Source organism: Arachis stenosperma, chromosome 10 (genome assembly GCF_014773155.1).
Source record: "Arachis stenosperma cultivar V10309 chromosome 10, arast.V10309.gnm1.PFL2, whole genome shotgun sequence".
NCBI classification, from domain to species: domain Eukaryota; kingdom Viridiplantae; phylum Streptophyta; class Magnoliopsida; order Fabales; family Fabaceae; genus Arachis; species Arachis stenosperma.
Window position 1 is genome coordinate 13333938 of NC_080386.1, and position 23543 is coordinate 13357480.

The 23543-nt window shown below is 28.2% G+C and overlaps 3 protein-coding genes across 4 annotated transcripts; 1 reads left to right on the forward strand and 2 right to left on the reverse strand.

Annotated features, from left to right (window-relative positions):
* The first annotated feature begins 2041 nt into the window (after positions 1-2041).
* On the forward strand, positions 2042-6025 carry LOC130955657 (uncharacterized). Its single transcript, XM_057882576.1, has 7 exons — positions 2042-2368; positions 2849-2960; positions 3065-3123; positions 3753-4034; positions 4244-4319; positions 4963-5071; positions 5593-6025. The coding sequence occupies exons 1-7, from the start codon at positions 2345-2347 to the stop codon at positions 5666-5668; spliced, it is 738 nt and encodes a 245-aa protein (XP_057738559.1). The 5' UTR covers positions 2042-2344; the 3' UTR covers positions 5669-6025.
* A 535-nt stretch (positions 6026-6560) lies between these two features.
* LOC130955658 (ras-related protein RABH1e) lies at positions 6561-10293 on the reverse strand. Its single transcript, XM_057882577.1, has 6 exons — positions 9987-10293; positions 8357-8427; positions 8160-8248; positions 7689-7800; positions 7310-7400; positions 6561-7013 (listed from the first exon to the last, which is right to left on the reverse strand). Exons 1-6 carry the CDS (start codon positions 10101-10103, stop codon positions 6870-6872), a joined length of 624 nt encoding a protein of 207 aa, XP_057738560.1. The 5' UTR covers positions 10104-10293; the 3' UTR covers positions 6561-6869.
* Positions 10294-17661: 7368 nt separating this feature from the next.
* LOC130956311 (uncharacterized) lies at positions 17662-23294 on the reverse strand. 2 transcript variants are annotated; one of them, XM_057883349.1, is made up of 4 exons: positions 23083-23294; positions 20748-21314; positions 18813-19655; positions 17662-18007 (listed from the first exon to the last, which is right to left on the reverse strand). In XM_057883349.1, exons 1-4 carry the CDS (start codon positions 23171-23173, stop codon positions 17895-17897), a joined length of 1614 nt encoding a protein of 537 aa, XP_057739332.1. In that variant the 5' UTR covers positions 23174-23294; the 3' UTR covers positions 17662-17894. The 2 variants fall into 2 exon arrangements, with proteins under 2 accessions (XP_057739332.1, XP_057739333.1); XM_057883350.1 differs by having other exon boundaries at positions 20748-21311; positions 23083-23292.
* Between the last annotated feature and the right edge of the window lie 249 nt (positions 23295-23543).

Genomic DNA, 23543 nt, shown 5'->3' on the forward strand with positions numbered 1-23543 from the left:
AATTTTTTTATATATTTAATATTACTGAAATTTCAAAGTTTTACATTTTTACTTTTTAAATAAATTTGTTCACTTTGTACTATTAAATGTCGTTTTATTTTTTCTTATTAGATAAGATATTTATTAGAACTCCTTTAAGTAAACTATTAAATGAGAGATTTTATTATCTTTGGTAAAGTAATTTATAAGTTAATGGCCAAAGTCTCAATTTGTCTCTGAAAAATAGCTGCATAAGTCAACTTAGTCTTTTTAATATTTTCCACCCGAAGCTTTTAAGGACTTAAGGTAGAGTATATTATGGTCACATAACACACCACGTCAATAAAAAATTCACTAATTTAATTCATATTAATATTTTCTAAGAATTAAATTACAACATTTACTATTTTAAAAATTAATTTAAATATTAACCAAATGTATAATGCTTTCTGACTTGCGGTCATCCTTGTGAGAGGGAAATGACAAGCAAACTTTTTTAAGCACATGAACTGTAGCAGTAAATATTTCATCAAACCCATATTTTGCAATTTGCATATGAAAGAATATCTTCGACATAATTATTAAAAAAATTCTATAGTTTTTATTTTTTTATTTATCATCATTTTAACACTTAAAATTTTAATGTCTGTCATTTAATATTCTGTATTCACACGTCAAAGTAGAATTATGCACAAATAATAAGATAATACTAGAATAATAAATACAGAATAGTGAATAGACATTAAAATTTTAAGAATTAAAATGATGATAAATAGAAAAATAAAAACTAAAGAAATTTTTTAATAATTATAAATTGTAAAATATGGGTTTGGTGAAATATTTACTGCTACAGTTCAATCTTAGTTTCTTTTTAAATTTATAGTAAATTTACTTTCAACTTTAAATTTTTTTTAAAATCTATTGTCACTTCTAGAATTGATTTTAAAATTATGTTTAATTTTAAGAACAGAACAAATTAAAATACTAAAAATAAGATACAAAAAATATATTAATTGAGACATAAGAATTAGTATTTTTTTATTAATAATAAATTAAATATAAAAAATAAATTATAGAAATCTAATTTACTCTATTTTTTTCACACAAAAGTTTAAAAAATATATATAATGATAAAGCATGTAATTATAAAAAAGATAGGAACAATGAAAAAATTAAAAAAATATTTTTTACTAATATCTTTGTATCCATTCTATTAAAAATAATACAAAATATACTAATTCAATATCTCAAAACATAGTTTTTATATTCATATCTTATTTTTTAAATATAATTTTGTATCTTCGTATATCTGTTTTAGTATTCCGTGTTTGTAACTTGTATTTTAAAAATATATGAAAAATTATAAATTTAAAAATTTTCTATTAAAAATATAAAAAATAAAATTTTTAATATATTTATTTTGTATTTATTAAAAAAATTAAAAAATATTAATAATAATTTTATTAGGTGTTCTAAGCAGATATATGTTAGTTAAATCCAATTCAATATTATCCAAGCCGTTTGTAAATAGACCATTGTTAGACCAACTCCAACGGTGAAGTTTCATTTTCTTTTTCTGACAAATTTTGGTTTCATTCGTTGGAGAAGCAGATAAACAAATTTTTTTAGACCATCTCCAATAGGAAACTTATCTCAGTTTTTGTTTATGGCCTACTTATCATAAAAAGTAACTCCACATCAGCTTTTGCATCATAAACAGTAAATAAGAATTCAAAGTATTTCTCTTCTCCATTAAAAGGAACTAATTTTAGTTCCTGTTATAGTTCCATTTAATTAATTTACTATTTATAATACAAAAATTGATATGAAATTATTTTTTATAACAGGTGTATCATAAATAAGAATTGGGATGAATTTTCTACTGGAAATGATATTAATAACTTCTCCTGCCAATTAGGTATCACTATGCTTTTTCCCCATATAATTATAAATAATTAAATATACAAAATATAATTTTAATAATTATTATAAAATTGGAAATTAGACCTAAAAGGAAAGGCACAATAGCACGGGGGGCATAATGGGCACGACAATGGTGACACTCTCCCACTCGGTGCTGCCGAGAGAGAGAGAGAAGATTCAACGAAGGATTGAAGGGTGTGTTTGATCTTTCTTTGTCGTTATAGTAGACGTCGCATTCAAGAGCCTCTCTTACCGTTCCTTACTTACATTACATGTCTTCTACTCACACACCCATTTCCCTTCCTTCTTCCCTTCTCTTCTTCACTCTCATTCCCAATGTAACCTTCACTTCCTCACCCATCACACTCACATTTTGTTCTCTTCTACTCTTCTCCTCAAACCGCCACTAAAAACACAACAAAACGGTACCCGCACTTCACTAATGGCTCTCGATTCGTCAACCGCGGTAAACGCTCCTTCATTTCCTCTGTCGTTTATGTCTCTAATTTCAACCTGCATTTTGAGTTCACCAGCTAAACGACACGTCGTTTGAACTAAATCGGAGCCTCAACCTCAACTTGTTTCCGTTTCTACTACTTTCTAAGAGCAAGTTGAGTTAAGTTGAGTTGCGTTGCGGTACTTTCCAGCTTTAATTCGAAAACGAAAGCTGGTGAAGTCTCTGCACGCACGCGCGTGCGTTTTTTGTGTGTGAAAGTGAACTGAAAACGACGCGATTTGATGTTGTAGGTTATTATGTTAATTGATTTTCGCCATTTTTTGTAAAATTCGAGTACATTAAGTTGGATTTGCTGAATGTCTTACTTTGACTGAACGGATCGCGTACTCAAGGTTAAACTGATGAGTCACATTGTTCAATTGCATTCGTAACCGACATTGCTTTTTTGTTTTTTTTTTTTTTTTTTTATGGTTGAATTTTGTTTTGCAGAAAGAGCATCAAATTCGAGAAGGGAATGTGAATGGGAATGTACCTGTGGGTTGTTCTTGTTTGAAGTTACTCAAAGCAGGTGTTGATGACCTTAATCGTCAGCTTCCTTTAGGTAATTTACTCTACTAGATTCATAATATAACTTTACAATGTTGCAATTGCAGAAACGATTCTTTTTTATTATTATTATTGTTATTTTTTCTAAATTTATTTCAGAGGTTCCGCCGATTCGGGTTGAAGAGACTTCACATGCAGCCAGATTGCACGGTTCACATGTTGGTTCTTCTGTTTAGAGTGATTTAAATGTTCCTTCTTTTTTTCCCTTCTAATTTTTTAGTTAACGAAGTGAACTTTATGTGACTGAACAGTTATTACTTATTAGTTGGTAAGCATGACATTGACGGAAAAAAAAACACTGAATGTTAGGCTTTATATAAAAGGCATGCCAGTGAGTAGAAAGTAGAAACAAAACCAAACTGTTACATTTTGGCATTTCATTGTTGATGGTTCATGGGTTTGAGATGATTCACTATGTTAGAGTATTAGAACAGTAAGATTGAAAACAGAGCAACAAACGTTACAAAATATATGCAGTGATGTTTCACTTTTTTATTTTTTGGGTTACTGTTATCTTCCTTGATCCAAGTAGTGGATAGGGACAGCACAATGGCATCATTTGATCATTTGATCCATGAAGCCGATTCCACCTGCATTTTTTTAATTTTTTTAATTAAAACTGTTAAAATACAAGGACCAAAAGGAAAGGGGAAAGGAAGCGGTATAAATCGAATGAGTTTCCAATGTGCTGCATGTTTTTCTAATTTGAAGTGCTTCATTAATTTTATGTTATTAATGATGGATATGATTCAATGTTCTGAAAAGTGAAGTCCTTGTATAAATACAGGGTCAAGATGTTTACAGCATTTCAATGTTGCATGAGGAAGGTGAAACTGCAAATTATGCTTCGCCGCTAGCTTTCTTAAGCATCCTACAGGTTCCTGATCAAGCTAAAAGCTCGGCTTGTTTAGATGTTGACCTAGATTGCCAAAACTGCTTTGATTTTCAAATGAAAGGCGATGAGTATTCTGAGTGCGTAATTGATATACCTAGTGTGAATGGAAACTCAGTTTCACCTGAATCCCATGAAGAGGGCGTTGAAACTTTTAAAACCGGGAACTCCCCAACTGTAAGTCAATTCTCATAAACTTATGTTCTTGTTCGATGTTCTCTAAAATATAAATGAATAGATGGGTTCAATTAATTCCAGATATATTTGAGCAGTGATCATTCTTTTGTCATTCATTTCTGTTTATTACTATTTTGAATCTCTTGGCATATATATACCAAGGACACAAATTTTATGAGTATCAGGACTGATATTTCACAACATTGCAGAGTGTACTGTGGAGAGAATCAAGTTTGAAATCAGGTGGAAAGCAACTGCAAAGTCTGATGAGCTTCAATTCAAGAGGTATGTTTGACATTCTTGGTCACCATAATATTTTAATTCAGATAAGATGATAGTTTTTCTTTACTGGAGATGATTACATAGTTTGCACACAATAAGTAAGCAGACGATTGGAATAGATAGATCTGAAAAGAAATATTGTCCAAGTGATACAAATCAGTGGCATGATAACAAAAATGTGTGCTAGAAGCAGCAAGATAAATAGATGTATCCTCTCACATCTCAAAGAACAGATGCCCTCTTTACTATTGAAACATGTTCTTTTCTGATTGGATCTGGATGACAATGACATGTGCTATAGAGTATTGATTAACCATATAGTTAACTTTTGCAAGGTGGTAAACATGGATAGGTTGGTATTGCCCCATTGCATTTGCATTTAATCAAACATATTAAAGACTCTGGTAATAACATTTGGTTGATCTGAACTTGAAGATAAGGATAAGTTACTTATAATCCTTGTGCATTTCCTGATTAATCACATTGAGAAGCCTTCATAGTTCGGTAAAGCGTAGTTTGCATGTTTTTATCCTAATCCTTTTTGTGATGTTTAAACTACCAAGTGTGTTTATGTGCTTATGTTCTCCAACATCAACTAGATAGGTGATTTCTATACATTTTTAACTTTTATATCTCTAATTAACAGATAAACCAGTCAGTGAGAAGTTACATGATTTACCAAGTAACAGATGGAGAAGATATAAGCGTGCAGCTTCATTTGATTCCAGAAAAGTTGCTCTTCTGTTTTCAATATTGTAAGTTCTAACAGATTAGACAATGAAAGAATAAGTTATCTACTTGCCCTGTAAATTTATATCTTACATAGTATTTAATTGATGGATATTATTATGTACCAGTGTGATTATTTGACATGCTCAAATAAAAATTGCCGTAAAATAATAAAATAGACTTACCAGTTGATATAAATTCATCTATTATTATCTGATTTTTTTTTTCCATTTCCTGGTAAAACGTTTCTTTTTTTTTCCCCATAGTTGTAACAGAAAATATTTTAAAGCTATACATGTAGCATTCTGTTGTGAATTTATGAAAATAAATGTTGATGTTTCCAGGAGGCTGATAAGAATGAAAACAAAACACCCACCACTGAAAGAACATTAATTAGCATTATTTTAGTACGGTGTACAGTTGGCTTGTGTTTGATACAGCAGTACAATGTGTCGGGACTTGGTCCGATTGAGCCGAAACACAGATTTAATGCAAATTGTTGTCTATTCTATATGAACATTAACCATAATGATCAATTATCCTGCAGGTCAAGCTTTGGAACATTGGTTTTGATATATCTGACGTTGAGGGTTAGGCAGAAGGCTGAAGGCTTTCTTATTTGATGCTCTGATATTCGGTGCCTTTAAGTGTGTGTAAACTTCCATGGCTGTTTAATATGAACTTTGAATTGTAGTAGGGGTGCTTATGATACTCAAGTTATATTGAAAATGTTGTTCGGGATAAGATTTGATGATTGAGGTCTACGTTTTCCTAAAACCCCAGTTTTAATTGAATCATCCGCCGAAAATTATAGTTGCCTGAAAGGGAATATTCTCTCAACTTTTTTCTCAATTGTTAAATTTTGTATGACTGAATGGTGCGAGATTATATTTTACAAGATCAATTGAGAAAAAAAATGAGAAAATTTATTTTTCCATGGAACAAGTCTTCCGCAAAGATGGTAAAAACAAGGCATGAAAATCTCAATATACAAGAGTAAAATAATAGTTGTGAACATCTTACTTATCTTTTATGCTCGATCACGTTAGCATGATATGCATCTATAGATCTCATACGATTATGTTCAAATATTATTTGTTTAGGGGATCTAAACTTGAGAAAAAATTGGAAATTCATCAAAATTAACAGGTCCTTATTTTATTATAGGGGAAAATGCATGCTTACGTCCAAAAGTTTAATCAATGTGCATTGTACATTGTATCCTTTTGATTTGGAACACATGCATTCTAACCCCTTAAATTTTGTGCACTACATCCAAATTGTCAAATTTTCATTTTGCAACCACTTCTCCAATAGTTTGTCAGTGGGGGTGTGCACTTAATAAACACAAGGGGTTTGATGCATTGTTTCTAAAATTTAGAGGATAAAATGCACATTGACTGAACATCAAGAATAAAAGTGCATTTTACCCTCGTATATGAACTAGCTTTGGTGGAACATATAGCGTTCCCCTATTTAAGCATGTAACCATTTTCTAGAAATTCTAACCAAACCTTCAGTTTGAACTTTGAAGCTTTCTCTTCACGCATAAGCCGTCAGAACTAACGGTGCTTCCTTCATGTCTACCACTAACAAAATTTCTATACTAGTACTTTATTACCTGTGCTCTTACATCTAGGGTCTAACTGTATAATAAATAATAAATAAAATCAAATAAATAACTACCAGATTTGTGTATATTGCGATTTGCCCCCTCACCAATATAATCATGCACGTTTAACATTTCCACCAGCACAAGCATACAAACCAATAATTGTGCCAAGTTAATAGATTTATATTAGCACCTTCGTTAACAGAGTTTCTTTAGCACGCACAACCTCCTCCTTGTTGATCTGACTGCGATGAATTCACAGTGGGTTTCAAATTTACGTCAACCATGTCTTCTTGTTTTGTAGAAGACATGCTATCCATCCCCGGCAATGCTGCAGCAATCTTTCGAAACAAAGGCTGAAAGTTTGGGATTCACGTAACATACATGAATAACTGATAAAAATAAATAATAATAATAATAATAATAATAAAAACTCAAAGGAATGAACATGTAAAAAGGAAATAACATAGTTGAACTCGACTGAAATCTCTAGACTGGCCTATTCTACGTAAAAAATAGTAGTGGAAACATGCCATCTTTCTTCCAGATTGATATGGTAAAGATCATAGACATTATAATCAGAAGTATGTTGCTCATATTTTTCTTTTATAAAAAAAAATGAGGGTTACAGGGAGAATTCGTTGATTTTTACCTTGATATTGAAGCCTGCTTTAGCACTGGTTTCTATAAACATGACTCCACTATCACGAGACTTGGCGTCTCCTTCCTCTATAGAAACTTGCCTGTTCAAGTATAAAAAAAAATGACACTATAAATTGAAACAGAAATTTGTTGATTTGCAAAAATAGCACTGTTTGGCCTACTCCTCCACCACCACCAACAATATAATCTAACCTATTACCAATAATTTTTTGTAACATAATTACCCAGTTACCCAAGTAAATTAGGTAATAAATGAAAACTTATATCACATCATAGTATGCAAAGACAACATGTGAATTATCAATATTTTTATGGAACAATAGTCATTGCAACATAGTATTGACCAAATTTAGAATCTTACTGCTAACCTTTTATCAACAAGATCAGTTTTGTTTCCAACTAAGACAATAATAACATCACTGCCTCGTTCTTGACGTACCTCCTCAACCCACTTGTTAGTGTTCAGAAATGATTGCCGGTCTGCATAGAACAACTTGCTAAGGAATTTAATATTTATAATTTAATTTGAATCTTGATAGATTGTTTATACACGTCAGATCCACATGCAAACTTAACGGAGAAAGAGAAAACAAAAGACACACAGAAAGCTGATGTTTCCATACCACATGCTTTTTGTAAAATAAGAACAGAACAGTCAGTTAAAAACCAGGCTTAAGAATGTATTCATTTGCTACAATATCTTTTCTTCAAAATTCAAATACATAAATAACAAGAAGAAATTACGTCATAATAAAATATGTATGATCCATAAAGGACCTCGTTAATTAGACTTTATCCTAGTACCAAAGAGGAAAAGAAAAAAAAAAACCATTACTCACTGGCTACATCATATACAATAACTGCAACAGAAGAATCTCTTATGTAGCTTGGAATTAGACTTCTAAATCTTTCTTGCCCTGCAGTATCCCTGTGAAGTTAAAATGCACTACACTGAGAGACATGCAAAGAATAGGTAAAATGAGAAAAACAAAAGTGGACGATCTTGTCTAACAAGTTTAAGAGGAACATAGCCTACCAAAGCTGTAAACGAACCGTTCGATCTTCAAGGTACATTGTTTTCGACAAGAAGTCAATGCCAATAGTAGCCTGAAAATCAGATGATCAAGAAATTTGTCAAGAGCCTAGTAGGTCATAGCAGGACAAGGGAAATGAAGGTGTTGAAATGAAAATAGCATGAAAGGGAAGACAAAATTCTATCTCAGATAACTAATATAAACAAGAAGCATCACAAAATATACTACACATAAAAACAACCCCTGTAAATCTGTTTTCAAGTGAAATAATAACAATTCAAACATTTTTACAACTACATACAGTCTCTTTTGCAGTTCTACTCTACTTCAGCACTTGTCTAACTCAAACTTCAATACGTGCATTGCTAATGCAATATCAATCTGTAAGCAACTGGTCTAACTCCCAGCTAAAATCAATCTTCGATTATATCAAAACGATATCAAACAACAATGTGTTTTGCCCCTGGTAAGGGCGAGGGGGAAGAGCCAGGGAAAAGTACAAGTTACAATTGCAGAATATCCATAATTCCTAGTTGTTTAAATTGGATGATACATAATTAGAATTTCTTGATTTGAGAAAACTGAGCAGGCCAGCAAAGCACATCTTAAGGCTGGGGAAATTTTTTTCTGGATTTTGCAGTTCAGGATTTTATTTTTCCAGTACTTTTGACCAATTCTCATAAGAGAAACTGAGAAGTTGAAGAAACTTTAATTATTAGATAAAAGGAACTAAGGGGATGTTATTGAATGCACCCTGAGTTCTCTACTACTTTGTTGTCAATTTGACATAACAAGAACTTGCATTCACCCACTCACGAAATATGCATCATATCCAAATGTTTCATTGCTCTATTATTCTTATCAAACAGAATATTCGGAGTACTAACATGGTTCCAAAGGGAGAAAAGAAAGTTAACTAAGAGTATTGCACTGTTCTCAGCAGATAATATGTGTTCAAGATATACGAGTATTACACTGAATTTTTATTAGGATGTACCACAAGTTTGCACGAACAGTCAAAATATACGAGTTTACTTATAACTAATGCCTAACTGCTTTACCGTATTATTTGGAGTTCTATATTTGTTTATTGATATTTAAAGTTTAAGATTTCATGTATGAGGTTCAAGAAACTTGTTTATATTTTAGGCAGGGAATCATGTATGATGCATACAACATAATTATGTTTCTTGTTTTGGATGTACTTCTTAACTTGTACTAATTCACAACTCTTAAACTTACGATTCAAGATATCACAGTTAATCACGTGAGATAAACAGGTCTTAAAAATCATAGCAAAAGTCATTCTGATACTTATTTTCCAATTAAATACAGTATTAAGTGATCAATGAATAGCCTGAACTTATTCTGATCTTAATTCTTAACTCCTAACAGAGCATACACAGAAATGGCTAATTTTTGAAAACGGAAACACTATTCTAATTCAGGTTGATCCGCACAAAACTACGCAAAGAAGAAGAGATCAACGGGAAATTCAAAAGCAAAACCAAAACCAAAACCATTCACGTTTGATAAACCGATCAAATTGAATTGAGAACCGATCAACGAAAACCATTGAAGAATGATCAAACAAAACCAAAACCTGAAAAGATCGAGAATATGGTGAAGGACCTGATAGGTAGTGTCGAATTTGTCATACATGAAACGTGTGATGATACTGGTTTTTCCAACCGATTGATCGCCTAAGAAAACGAGCTTATACTTGGCGAGAGGTGACACCGTCGCCATCTTTTTCTTTTTGAATGATCGATTTGGAAATGTATCGTTTACGCGAATGCGAGTAACGGAGAGTGAGATTAGGTTTCAGATCTGGATCTGAACCTCTCTCAGAGAGAGAGAGAGAGAGAGAGAGAGAGAGAGAGAGAGAGAGAAGAAAGGGACAGAAAATTGTTGACGACGACCGGAGGGTCGCAATTCAAAGTTTGATGGCTTTATATATGGCTGTGGAGAGCGCCAACCACGACGAAGAGGACCGTGTCACCGCCATTTTCTTTTTATTATTTTAATTAAGAATAATAATACACATTAAATTTTTTTAATTAAGTCCAACTAAAATATCTAACATAATGAAAATTAATTATGTGTAGTATTATTTTAAATTTTATTTTTTAATTTAGTTAAATTTTATTCATAACAAAAATTTAAATGTGTCTTATTATTCTTTAGTTTATTTATTTTGACAAATTTTGCCCCTTCCTTCTTACATTTGGGTACTTATAAGTTATATCCCTTCCCTTAATTGAAGCAACCAAAATGGAAGCAAAGAAGCAGGGCAGTCTAACTCTATTACTAAGTTACTAGAAATATTCAGTTCGTGTCTTTCTATTTGTTATTTTGGCTAAATACAAAGGTATTACGATAAATATTAATAATCTTTAACTAATAAAAAATATTAGAAAAATCTTCAATAATTTTAAGTATATAATTGATATTTAATAATAATTTTTGTATAAAGGAATGATAAATATTATGAGAAAAATAAAGTGGCAAATAAACAATGTATAAAGTAAAATAATACGAGTCATCGTAATAATTCTTTTAAATGTAGTTAATAAAATAAAGAATTTAATTTTATATTGATAATACAAAAAAATGTATACATGTATTTAATTATGCCTGGACATATATAACTCTACAAGGTTGGAAGAGAGTCCAATTGAGTCAAACCATACTAAACTCAAGTTTAGTTTACAGTTTGACTCATTAAAATTGAATCTATTTGTAAAATTTAAATTTACTTTATCAAAATTTAAAAAAATGACTCAAATAACATGAATATAATTTATAATTTTTTATTAATAAATTATAATTTATATATAAAATATTATGTATATTATTTATCTATTAATTATATTTTGGGTATAATTGTAACATAGAGAAACGATATTCTAATGTAACCCATTATACTTGGCTCAGATGTATCGAAGATTCTATCAAGATAAGGTAAGTTTTAGCCTGCTTTATGCAACATAGTTACCTTGATCCTGGGTTTATGTTGTAATTAAAGTAGAGAAAATTGAGATTTTACATTAAATCGAACAAATAAATTAAGAACGTAAAACGTAAAATTTTAATAAGATTTAAATCATAAAATAGTCAGATTTAATATAAATTTCGTAAGATCGATAGACTCATTTAAAATCGTAATATCAAAAGATTTTAAGAGTTAAATCGAAATTCTAGCTACTATAGCAATAATGCAAGTTTGCCATGCTTAAATATAAAATATGTTTTTGGCATTATTTTTGTACTTATACTGTACTAATATAAAAGGCTTATGGTTTTTGAAGTTCATAATATATGGGTTGTTTGATAATAGCAAAAATTATAAGGAACACAGTTACTTCAACAATTTTTTAGAAAAGCTAAACTGAATGTCGAAAAAATTAAAGCCAAATCAAAAAAGAATAAACAAAAAGTCAAGTGAAAAATAAATATAAAGTATAGCAAAAATAAAATAAAATAAATAAATATAAAACATTTTTAATTTTTAATAAATACATGTTATATTTAAATGTTCAATACTTTATTTGAGTTGAGTCATTTTCAATGAGTGAGGTAAAACGAGTTAAAAAAAACATAAAATAGCTATTTTATTTAATTATTAGTTTCACTTTTTCTGAGAACTTTACAAATTTTATTAATAGTTATATTAAACAATTTAAACAAAATAATAATCTTTTAAGATTTTTTGGAATCAAACATCTTATAAAAATATCATTATAAAACTTGTATGTATAATTTATGGGAATATTATTATAATACTTACATATATTTAAAAATTAAAAGGTCATTCTTCTAATCCATATGCACATATCTATGGCTATAATAATGAAACAAATATTCAGACAAAGTATTTGCTCGAAACAAATATTCACACAAAGTATTTCCTCGAAATTATGAGATCAATACTTAATAAAAACGGGTATTCATTTTCCGCAGCTTTTTGTATGCGAAAATTTTTTTGAAATAAAATTAAAAAATAATTATTTTTTAAAACAAATAATTTTATCTTTAATTTTTAAAATATATTTTTTTAAAAAAGAATTGAAGCAAGTTCGTCCATTTATATGACAAATTTGCTCTTATTTTTAATTTTTTATACCATTTAGATCGTATTGATATATATTTTTTTAATTAATTTACATAATTTAAAATTTAAAATTATAAAATTTTTAATTTAAATAAATATAATTTAAATTAATAATTTAATTTAATTTAATAAAAATAAACGAAATTATATTATTATACTCATGTGATTAATTATGTTTATTTGATTTCAAATAAATTAACTTAATTTACTCTCTCAAATTAATTTGATATTTAACAAGTAAAATATTTTAATAATACATTAAATATTATAATATTTATATCTTATTTACTTTAACTTCCATCTTGAGTTCAATGTTATATATTTTAAAAATTTTATTAACTTTTAAAATGAGCCTAAGATCCATCTTTATATAAGCTGTCTATTTTAATATAATATTTTTAAAGCTGTCCATTTGTCTCTCTATAAAAGCATGTAATTAATTTATTATATTTTTTAAAGATTCAAATTGTTGATTTAATTATTCGAGAATTAAGCGCCTAATCTATTGAAAGAGTGTTTTTATTTATAATTTTATTTTTAATTTAAAATAATACTAGTATATTGATCTTTTAATTTAAAATTATTAATTTTAAATGGTTAATTTTTTTGAAATTGAATAAACATAATTAATTATTAATTTAAATTATATCTATTTAAATTAAAAATATTATAATTTAAAATTTTAAATTATGTGAATTAAATAAAAAATATTTTGATATACATATATGTGTGGAACAATTGAACGTTTAGTATCATACTAGTACTTTTTACCCGTAATAACATTATGAAAATATAAATTTTTAAAAATTATGTCGATTTTGTCCTGATATTATATATTATGACAAAAAAAATATTTTAATAAAATCAAATTACTTTTATAAAAAAAGTTGTAAGGGATCAAAGTCTTTGTCAACTAAAAAGATCAGAGTCTCTGATAAACCTATATTGTATAATGAATTTTGGATTGAAAAGAGTAAAATTTATCAACTTATCATATATTTATTCATAGAAAATACATAGTTTTGTGAATTTCTTCTAATTGTGCTTAATTGTGAAAAATATATTTTTGATGCTTTAAAATTGTTAAATTTAATTTACATTTATCCCATTCGATGTATTGATATGTTTGTTTAAGTGATTTAAGGTTTAGAAGACAAGAATAGTTCGAAGAAATGGAAAAAAAAAGCATGCAAAAGTGGAAGAATTAGGAAGAAATGAAGTGTTAGAAATCTGTCCAATTGTGCATACCATAACAGATGCGTACGCACGAGTAGCAACACATGATTTACTTAAGTAAACACGTGGATCGCAATTTCAGGCCCAATTTTGACCTAATCCAACTCATTTCCGATGCATATAGAGACGAGACTCAAGGGAGATCAACGAAGTAGTCATAGTAGTGTAGAACCATGTTTTAGGTTAATTCCTAAAAAGAGAAACTTTTCTGTAGGATTTTAGAAATTTTAGTTTAGTCTCTTAGATTTAGGTTTTAATTCTTGTTTTAATGTAGTTTTCTTTACAATGTCTTACTCTAGTATCTTAATTTGTTTATTTTTATTTATTTGTTTCTTTATTTTGTCAATTTTAGTTTATGAATACTTGTTTGAATTCTAATTTTCTTTTAATGCAATTTCATGTTTTCATGTTTATTGTTGTTTCTTTGAGTTGCTATTATTGTTTTCTTAAATTTGGTAGTTATAGATTTTTATTAATTCTTGCAATTTACCATTTATACTTTTATACTTTTCAAGTGTTTGTTAAAATACATTTTTTAGTTTTAGAGTAGAATTTTGCATTCTAAACTTGGAATTGAAAACTTAGGTGACATTGAGTTATTGATATCCAATATTGATTGGTAATTTAGGATTCTTAGTTGATTTTTTCTACTTACGCTAGTCTTTCATTAAGTCTAATAATTAGTGAGTTGACTAGGACTTGTAGATTAAGATCAATTATGCCTATTTGACTTTCTCTCAATGTTTGGAAATGACGAAGTGAAATTAACTCTTCTTAATTACCATGTTTGTGGTCAATGACTTAGATAGAAAATCTTGACTCTCAATCCTTTCCAAGATGTCTTTTAGCATTTAAACTCTTTGTTTGCTCTTTATTTTCTTGTCATTTAATTTTGATGCATGAGCATCTTAAGCACTTTTTATTAGCATTTCTTATAGAAAAGTTGTGACTTTTGTTTAATAATTATATGATTTTCAAAATTTTTATATTAGTACTTTAATTCTTTTGATTTCATGATTCTTGTAGAAAAATATTAGGAAAAGAAAAGCAAAAAAAAAGGAACGAGGAACGAAGAATTAAAGACAAGTGCAAAGAGAATTTGTGGATGTTATCAACCCTGACCTCTTCACACTACAACGAGCATAACTTGAGCTATAGAGTTCTACTTGACACGGTTTCAGTGGCATTAGAAAGCCAACTTCTAGAGCTTTTCAACAATATATAATAGTCTATACTTTTTCACTAGCATCATGGCGCTAAATACCGCGACATTGACGTTTAGCACCAAACCGCGTCCAGCAGTAATTCTTCTCAGGACTCCCGCCACTAAAGGCCACTCGACAAGCAGCAAGGAAGCACAAAATTGCGTAAAAAGAGGCACCAAATGCCACCAAAATGGCGCCAAACGCCTACATTAGCCCCATATTCGAGAAATATTCGTAATTAAAGAAGATTTGAATATACTAAGCTTAAATTACAAGGAAGATCACTAGTTAACCAAAGAATCATTAAGAAAAGATTTGATTTGATTTGATTTTGTTTTGATTTATTTTGAATTTGAATTCTAGGTTTAGTTTTAAAGGTTTTACTATAAAAAGGGGATTTCCTTCCTCCGCAAAGAGGCACTTACTCTCCATCTCTTCCATCTTATACTCCTCATTAATTTTAGGTTTTATATTAGAGTAGGATTTGGAATTTTCTGCACTATGGGCCACTAATCCTCCATTGTTCTTCTACTTTTGATTAATGCTTTAATTATTGTTTAAAAATTGGTTTCGTTCTTCATCCTAGGAATTAGTGAATATTGAAAAATAACTCTAATTCTACTTAAATTCTATTTGAGTCTTGAAAAAGTTATATTATTAGAATTACAACTTGAAACCAAATTTTCACAATTCCTAATTATTTGGATTTAATGTGGTACGTGACATATAACTACATTTTGCTTTGGGATTTTTAGGGTTGTGTGGCTTATAAATCGGAATTTGAACTTAACCCTCTAATATAATTGAGTAATCAAAGAATTGACGGTCAGTTATATTAGAGGAGATTTGATTGCCTAGGAATAGAAATTTAATCACTTGAGGTTTGCCATAAACATAATTTTTATACGATCAAGGTAGTTAATATTGAATATTAATTCGGAAATTTAAATATCTATGACACCTTAACTATCTTTATCACATCATTTTCTTAACCAATTTTAATTTGTCTTTATTTAATTCTCTGTTTTTATACTAGTGAAACCCTAAATTTTGATTGTCTGACTAGAATAATCAATTGACTATTATTTGCTTAATCCGTTAATTCTCGTGGATCGATACTCACTCACCTGAGTTTATTACTTGGTACGACTCAGTGCACTTGCCGGTAAGTTGTGGATTGCAAAATTCGTACCAAATTTCCTGTCAATTATTTTTAAAACCCCTTTTTCTCATAGCCAATGATACGCACACCTTTGCAATTTTTTTGAGAGACAACCCAGAATTTAAAACTCCCGATTTTGTTGATTTGAATTTGTGACAACAAACTAAATTCTGATACCAATCATTTGTTGGTTGGAAACTATACTTACAACGAGATTCTTTTTTAAGAAAATTTTTAATGGACATTTGGTCCGCATCAGTCTCTGTAAATAAAAAATTAAATAATAAATTTTTTAATTATTATTTTTATGTGAAAGAGTTTAATTTTTTCCTAATAATTAATGTTAATATTTACTATCTAAAACTTGAAAGAATTTAATGTGTATATTTTTACATTTAATTAGATATTAAGTTTGTTGGACAAATAAAAATAATTAATTTTTAAGCTTGTTATTTAAAAATAATATATTTTCTCTCTATATATAAAAATATAATTAGATTTTAGTATAAAAATTTATATTGATAGTTATAAATTAATTCGAAATTAATTTTTTTAAACAATTGAATCTTGATTCTAAATTAATTAATTATTAATTACAATATTAATATTCTCTCCAAATTATATGTAATAAATATTTGAAGAAAGAGATGTGAAAATATATATTAAAAAAATAAATGATAAAAATTTAAAATTAAAAAAATATGCATATAACAACAACAACAACAACATATTTTTATGTAAATAATATTACAGGATTATTTTTTAGTTATATTTAATTATGTTTAATTATAAATTTAATATATTTTTTTATAATTTTATAAATTTATTTGAATTATATTATTTTATTAATTTTATTTTTTGTAGAACAGAAATGTAGAGAGAAATAGAAAATGAGAGAAAAAAGAGAGAAAAATAAGGAAGAAAGAGGGAGAGAGATAGTTTGTTAATTTTGGAAAAAATATTTTATTTTAATTATAATTAAAGAATATTTTATTACATATTTTGATTTGTCAAATTAGTAATATAAAATATAAATTATAAATTATATATAGAACGAAAGGAGAGAGAGAAATAGAGAAGGAAGAGAGGTAGATAAGAGGATAGAAGAAGCGAGTTTATTAATTTTAGAAGAAAATATTTTATTTCAATTTTAATGAGAGAGTGTCATGTGATATATTTTGATTATTAAATTAGTAATACAATATAACTATATTTTAATTTTAATTTTTTAATTACAATTAAAGAATGTGATGTTGTATATTTTGATTCTCCAATTTGTAATTAGTTATTGACAATAATAATATATATAAAATATATAAGTGGGTAAAAAATAAGAGAAATAAAAAAAGAGAAAACATTCTAATTTTATAAAAAAAATTAATTTTAATTACAATAAAAAATAACATCTAATATATTTTAATTATAAAATAATATATAATAGATATACTATACAACCATACATGATTATTTCATACTCTATTTATTATACTTTTATAATCATCCACTTCATGCTATAATTTTTATGACTTCATACTAACTTGTGAAAATATAAAGATTATAGTAAAATATTTTTTAATTATATTATTAACAAACAAGTGAAAAAGTTCTACGAAAATACAAAACTCCCTTTGTAAAATCATTAACAATACATATTTCATATAAAACACTAACAACAAACCCAGCTTTGCAACATATGGCACATGATAGCTAAAGACCAACGTTGCGCAAAGTATTATTTAGTATGTTTAGGATAAGTAGTATGACACAGCACTACCATAATATATTCTATTTATGTATTTGCCATAGCTGACTCAGAGTCGAAATTAGTTCATTCGTTCCTTTTCATTATCTCCATAATTTGTGCTCCAGCCAGTTTCTGAAGGGCTCTTCATTCTGTGATTCCAGACTACATTTCCATCTTTGTAGTTCTCTGCTTCTGCATTTTCATTTGTATCATAGCTATTAGAAGACTTTAATTTTATCATATTAGAAAACTTATGAGACGGTTAAAATAACTATTTATTTAGTAGATACAAATATTATTTATACATTAAAATCAACTATTAAAATCAGTCACTATGTATTTTTGTTTAAATACATGTACTGTTTAACTTATTTTTAATGTATATTTTATATTCTCACATATATTTTATTATTTTATATTAGTATCTGATTTTAATGTATACCTAACATAATTATTTTAGTGGTCAAATAATTGAAAAAAAAAAATCAAAGTTTTAAAACTTTTTTTTGGTAACCGTCACAATAGCTAAACATACGGCTAAGATATTATTTTGGGCAATCCTCTAAGTTATTTTATTTTATGGGTTTAATTACTCTGTCAATCTTTATAGTTTTATTGAATTTTTAATTAAGTCTCTATAATTTTTTTTTCAATTGAGTCTCTATATCATATTAAATTTTGTAATTAAGTTCTTACTGTAATAAAAACGTTAGAATTAACAGAATCTTCCGTTAAGTAAAACGAATATGCCTAATACTTAATTGAATATTATATATAGTTTAATTTTAATATTTTGTCACGGTAGGGATTTAGTTATAAAATCTGATATGGTATAAGGATCTAATTGAAAAAAAAAAGTATTGGAACCTATTGAAAATTCGATAAAACTGTAAGGACTGACAGAATAATTAAACCTATCTTATGGAATGTATATAGGTAATTAAGCTAGGGGAAGAAAATATATAGAATTAATGTTTAGAGAAGTATTGTGCCTTACCAATATGTTGAAAAGGTGAGGGTTGATAGGCAGCAAAATTAGCAGAGTAACCAGCATTTAAGATTTTCGGTGACACATGATGATGATTCCATTGTAAGTAGTGATTTGGATTGTAGTTAAAGGGAAGAGTATAGTAATTGTTGCTTGGAGTTTGGGGTAGTGCAGACAGAACATAATATTGGTAACTCCTATAAGGATTGTAACCAATTGAAGAATGAGGACGATCTGATGAGGGCTCGTCTTCATCAACTGGAGGACTCTCTTCATCTGGATGATTATTTGGATTTGAATTATACCAATTCGTAAATCTCCTTTTCCAATTCTTAAACATGTTCCATATTTGCGATATAGTAGATGGATCACTCGGATAATCCATCCCTGATCCGTCTCCATAATAATCTGGACCATTATATGGATTATATCGACCAGTATTTGGATCATTATATGGATTATATGGACCAGAATTTGGACCATGAGGTGGATCATGATATGGACCATGAGGTGGATCATGAGGTTGACCTTGAGGTGGACCCTGAAGGGGATCATGAGGTGGACCATGAGTGGGATCATGAGGTGGATCATGTGATTGTGAACCATTTTTTGGATTAGTATTGGTACCTTGAGGTGGATCAGGTTTCCGTCTTATACGTCTTCTTTTTCGTAACATAGGAAGAATAAGAGTGTTACTCCGATACGAGTCCCTATGATAGTTTCCAATTGAAGGATTAGTATAATGATCCTTTTCAATTTTAGTTGGTTTTAATGGAATAGTCCATTCAAGGTTGTTGTTTGAGCCTTTTAACTCATCAACCTCTTCCATATTATATGCTGAAAGTCTCTTTCCTAAAATATAAAGAGCAAAATTGTCACCATTAGTAATATTCTTAATTAAGATTTTAAAGTAAACATTTTTTCTTTAAAAAAAAAGGAACAACCCTTCTCTCCTGCATAACAAGAAAGTCTAAGATAGATGGAAATTTTTTTTTTTTTTTTGCAATGGAGAATTATTAATTATATATATCATATTGTATTAGATGTGAAATTAAAATATTCTCAATTATTAGATATAAACATTATGTGATTAATTATGATAAAATCATTCATTAACTAGAAAACATTTTTAAGATAATGTATTTCTTTTGGTTTGTATGTAAAATTCCAACATATAATAAATTACAAATATGAGTATGGAAATTTTGTTTACAGTATTTTATTATCTGAGGTTTAGTTACTAATATTTTTTTTTTATTTTGTAAAATCTACCACTGCATCACACTGGTCTGGTTAATAATTATATTGTTATATATGGTTCTCTGGTTATATATTATAGAAAAGTATAGGTGGGTAATGAAAATATAACAATGTGAACAATGAATATGTCGAATGTTCAATTCAATAGATATACAGATGATTATGTGGATTATTTTTAATTAGATGGTTATTTCTTTTGATTCGATAACAATAACTGGATGTTCAATTCACTAGGTGTGTAGATAATTTTTTTAATGTTAAAATTTAAGTGGTAATTTGGGGGGAGTGTTTTTTTCTTTTATTGGGTCAATTCTATAACTCATTCTTCACATTGTTTATATAGATAGAAGGTTTTCGTATGTAGAAAATTTATGAGACTACTGGTTAACGTAAGATTTAAATACGAAAAAGTACAGGAGAATAACACTTTTTTTAATAATATAAATAATAGGTTAAAAAAAGTTAATTTTAATTTTAAAATTTAATTTTTTTAAATTAATTAAATATAACCTCTGTTAAATAGACCTAAAATGTAGTCTGTTGTTCACGTTGTTTGCATCTTTTATTGTTCATCTAGTGAGATTGTTTAAGTATTAACTAGTAGTAAATACTGCTTGTTTGATTAGTTAACTAAAATGTTAAAAGTGAAAAAAAAAAAAAATTTCATAAAGTAGTGTGCCTTACCAATATTTTGAAAACCTGAGGATTGGTATTGATAACTGCTATATGGATTGTAACCAATGGAATGATGAGCAATATTATCCATTGAGTCTTCTTCTCCATCATCTGGTGGAGGAATCTTCTTTGATTCTGGATCAACTTTCTCTGATTCTGGACCTTCTCCATTTTGACCACGTATTAATGGTTCCAAAAGAGGTATAACACCCATTAATGGATTTGGTCGTTGATAATTAGTGGGTGGATCATCTGGATAATATGGATGTGTGGGTGGATCATTTGGATAATGTGGATGTGGATTATGTGGATGGGTATTTGGGTTATGAATGTGTTGTTCTGGTTGTGGTTTTGGTGGAGTATGTGTACTAGTCTCTGGTGGTTTCTTATTTTTGTTTCTTCTAAAGAATAACATAGGAAGAACAGGATCATTACCCTGATGAGGGCTTCTAGAATAGTATCCAACTGAAGGAGTAGTATAATGATCCTCTTCAGTTTTAGTTGGTGTTAATGGAATAGTCCATAGAATGTTGTTGTTTCTTGAACCTTTTAAGTCATCAACTTCCACATTATCTGCTAGAAATTATGTATAATCTTTAAAATTTTAAATTAAATATCAAAAACCTTAAAATAATAAGAAAGTCTAAGATGAGTTTTTTTTGGAATTGAGTATTGTAAACCAATCATACTTCGTCCAAATACACTAAAAATTAATCAGTAATTAACTATTCGTATAAAATATATATAAAATATACATTAAAAATGCCTAAAACATCACATATAAAAATACACAAGATATATAATGACTGATTTATTCATTGATTTTTTATGTATATATTAGGGGTGTCTGCAGATCGGATCGGATCGGATCGAAAATTCGATTCGATCCGCACAATTTTTATCGGATCGGATCGGATATGATATCCACACTTTTTAGTGACGGATCCGATCCGATTCGATCCGCAAATGTGCAGATCGGATCGGATATCGGATATCGGATATATCCGCATGATTAAACTTTCTCTTTTTAATCATATTTCTATGTAAAAAAATTCAATAAAAATATTTTTTTCATACTTTTAAATTTATTTATTCTTAAAATATTTTTAATCAAACTCTTTTTAAATAACAAAAATAAAATAATACAATATATGAATAATAATTACTAACTAAAACATACAAACAAGTAAATATAATACCAAACATATATATTTATTTTTTAATTATTATTGTGCAGATCTGCAGATCCGCGGATGTAGAGCAGATATCCGCGATCCGATCCACAAAGGGTGTGGATCCGATCCAATCAATTTGCGGATCGGATCGTATCCGCAATTTTCAGATCGGATGCAGATATTTACCGCGAATTTGCGGATACGATCCGATCCATGGACACTCCTATAGATAGCATCTTTTATTATTACCTAGACATCATATTGAACAAATGTGAAATTAAAATGTTTTCAATGATAAGTACAAAAATGATTAATTTTATGTATGTTTAATTATATGATAAAATCAACTTCATGAATGGATTCTTTAACAAAAAACAAATTTAAGATAATGTGTCTAGTTTAGTTTATGTAAGATTTTCAACATTTTGTAAATTATTGATATCGGGTATGAAAATTTTGTTTGTAGTGTTTATTATATGTTTAGATAATGTGTTAAATAAATTGTTAGTTCTTGTAAAAATAATATAAAAAATATTTTATTACATCTAGTTCATTTTCAATTGAATTTCAATTGAGCTTTTAAATTTTTAGACCTCTAATTTTAATATTTAATCTAGTTCTCAAAACCTTAAAAATAAGAATGACGACCATGGGATAATCTCCATGTTCAATATGGCATTTGAAATTTTGAACCCTCATATGTTGATTAAGGATTCCAATCAACTTACCACTAGATCAAAACTAAATGGTTTATGGTTTATGGTTTATGGCTTTAGTCCTTGTATAATTTTATGTGATTTTAATTAAAAAAAATAGAAAAGAAAGAAACTAGTCCTTACCATTATCCGCATACAATTTAGCTTCATACTTATGGATTAAAGATGATTTGTATATAAGATGAAAATTCATTTTTTTATTAAAAAAAAAAAACAGTTGTATAGGACTCCAAAACTTATTTAACCATTTACTGAATATGTTACAATTCAAAAATAAATAGCTTCTATTTATAATCAAATTATTTAAAATAACACCTTTTAACAAAATTTGATTCTAAAATAAATAAAACCATCAACAATGCAACTAACATTTGTTTCATGTAGCGTAATTAACAGAAATGAAATATTGGAATTTTGTATCATTTGAATGAAAACAACAAAGAGAAGACTCACCATTGGGAAATTCACGAGCTAAGACATGATGAGAAGAGACGAAGAATGCAAAAATAAGAACAAAAGAAAAACAGGCTTTTGAGTTAGTCATCACTCAAATGAAACAAAGGAGCAGAGACTTTAGTGAAGATGAAGAGTGTGGATAATTTGGTATGCAATTCCAAACCCTTATATAGAACATGCAAACCAAGTCAACTAACAAAGGAAAACCAAAAAGAACAAAAAATAAGAATTTTTCTTTGCCAAAGTGGAAAGCCAAGAGTCAAAATGATTATAATGTATTCACATTGAGGGTCACTCACTATGTTGCGTGGAGTGTTTTCCAACTTATATATATTCTTTGATTTCTTTCGTCTCAACTGCATAAGCTAAAGAGGCTTCTAAGGTACCTTAAAAAGACAATTAATGTTGGCCTTTAACTACACAAAACTGCAATATTTGATATGCTCTCGTATTTTGAG

Coding starts and splice junctions, on each gene's coding strand:
- LOC130955657 (XM_057882576.1), top strand. CDS start 2,345: ATGGCTCTCGATTCGTCAACCGCG. Junction 2,961..3,064: donor TAATCGTCAGCTTCCTTTAG/GTAATTTACTCT, acceptor AATTTATTTCAG/AGGTTCCGCCGATTCGGGTT. Junction 4,035..4,243: donor AAACCGGGAACTCCCCAACT/GTAAGTCAATTC, acceptor ACAACATTGCAG/AGTGTACTGTGGAGAGAATC.
- LOC130955658 (XM_057882577.1), bottom strand. CDS start 10,103: ATGGCGACGGTGTCACCTCTCGCCAAGTATAAGCTCGTTTTCTTAGGC. Junction 8,428..9,986: donor AATTCGACACTACCTATCAG/GTCCTTCACCAT, acceptor TCTGATTTTCAG/GCTACTATTGGCATTGACTT. Junction 7,014..7,309: donor AAGCAGGCTTCAATATCAAG/GTAAAAATCAAC, acceptor CCAAACTTTCAG/CCTTTGTTTCGAAAGATTGC.
- LOC130956311 (XM_057883349.1), bottom strand. CDS start 23,173: ATGACTAACTCAAAAGCCTGTTTTTCTTTTGTTCTTATTTTTGCATTC. Junction 19,656..20,747: donor CTCAGGTTTTCAAAATATTG/GTAAGGCACACT, acceptor TTTATATTTTAG/GAAAGAGACTTTCAGCATAT. Junction 18,008..18,812: donor CTCACCTTTTCAACATATTG/GTAAGGCACAAT, acceptor ATGAAAATGCAG/AAGCAGAGAACTACAAAGAT.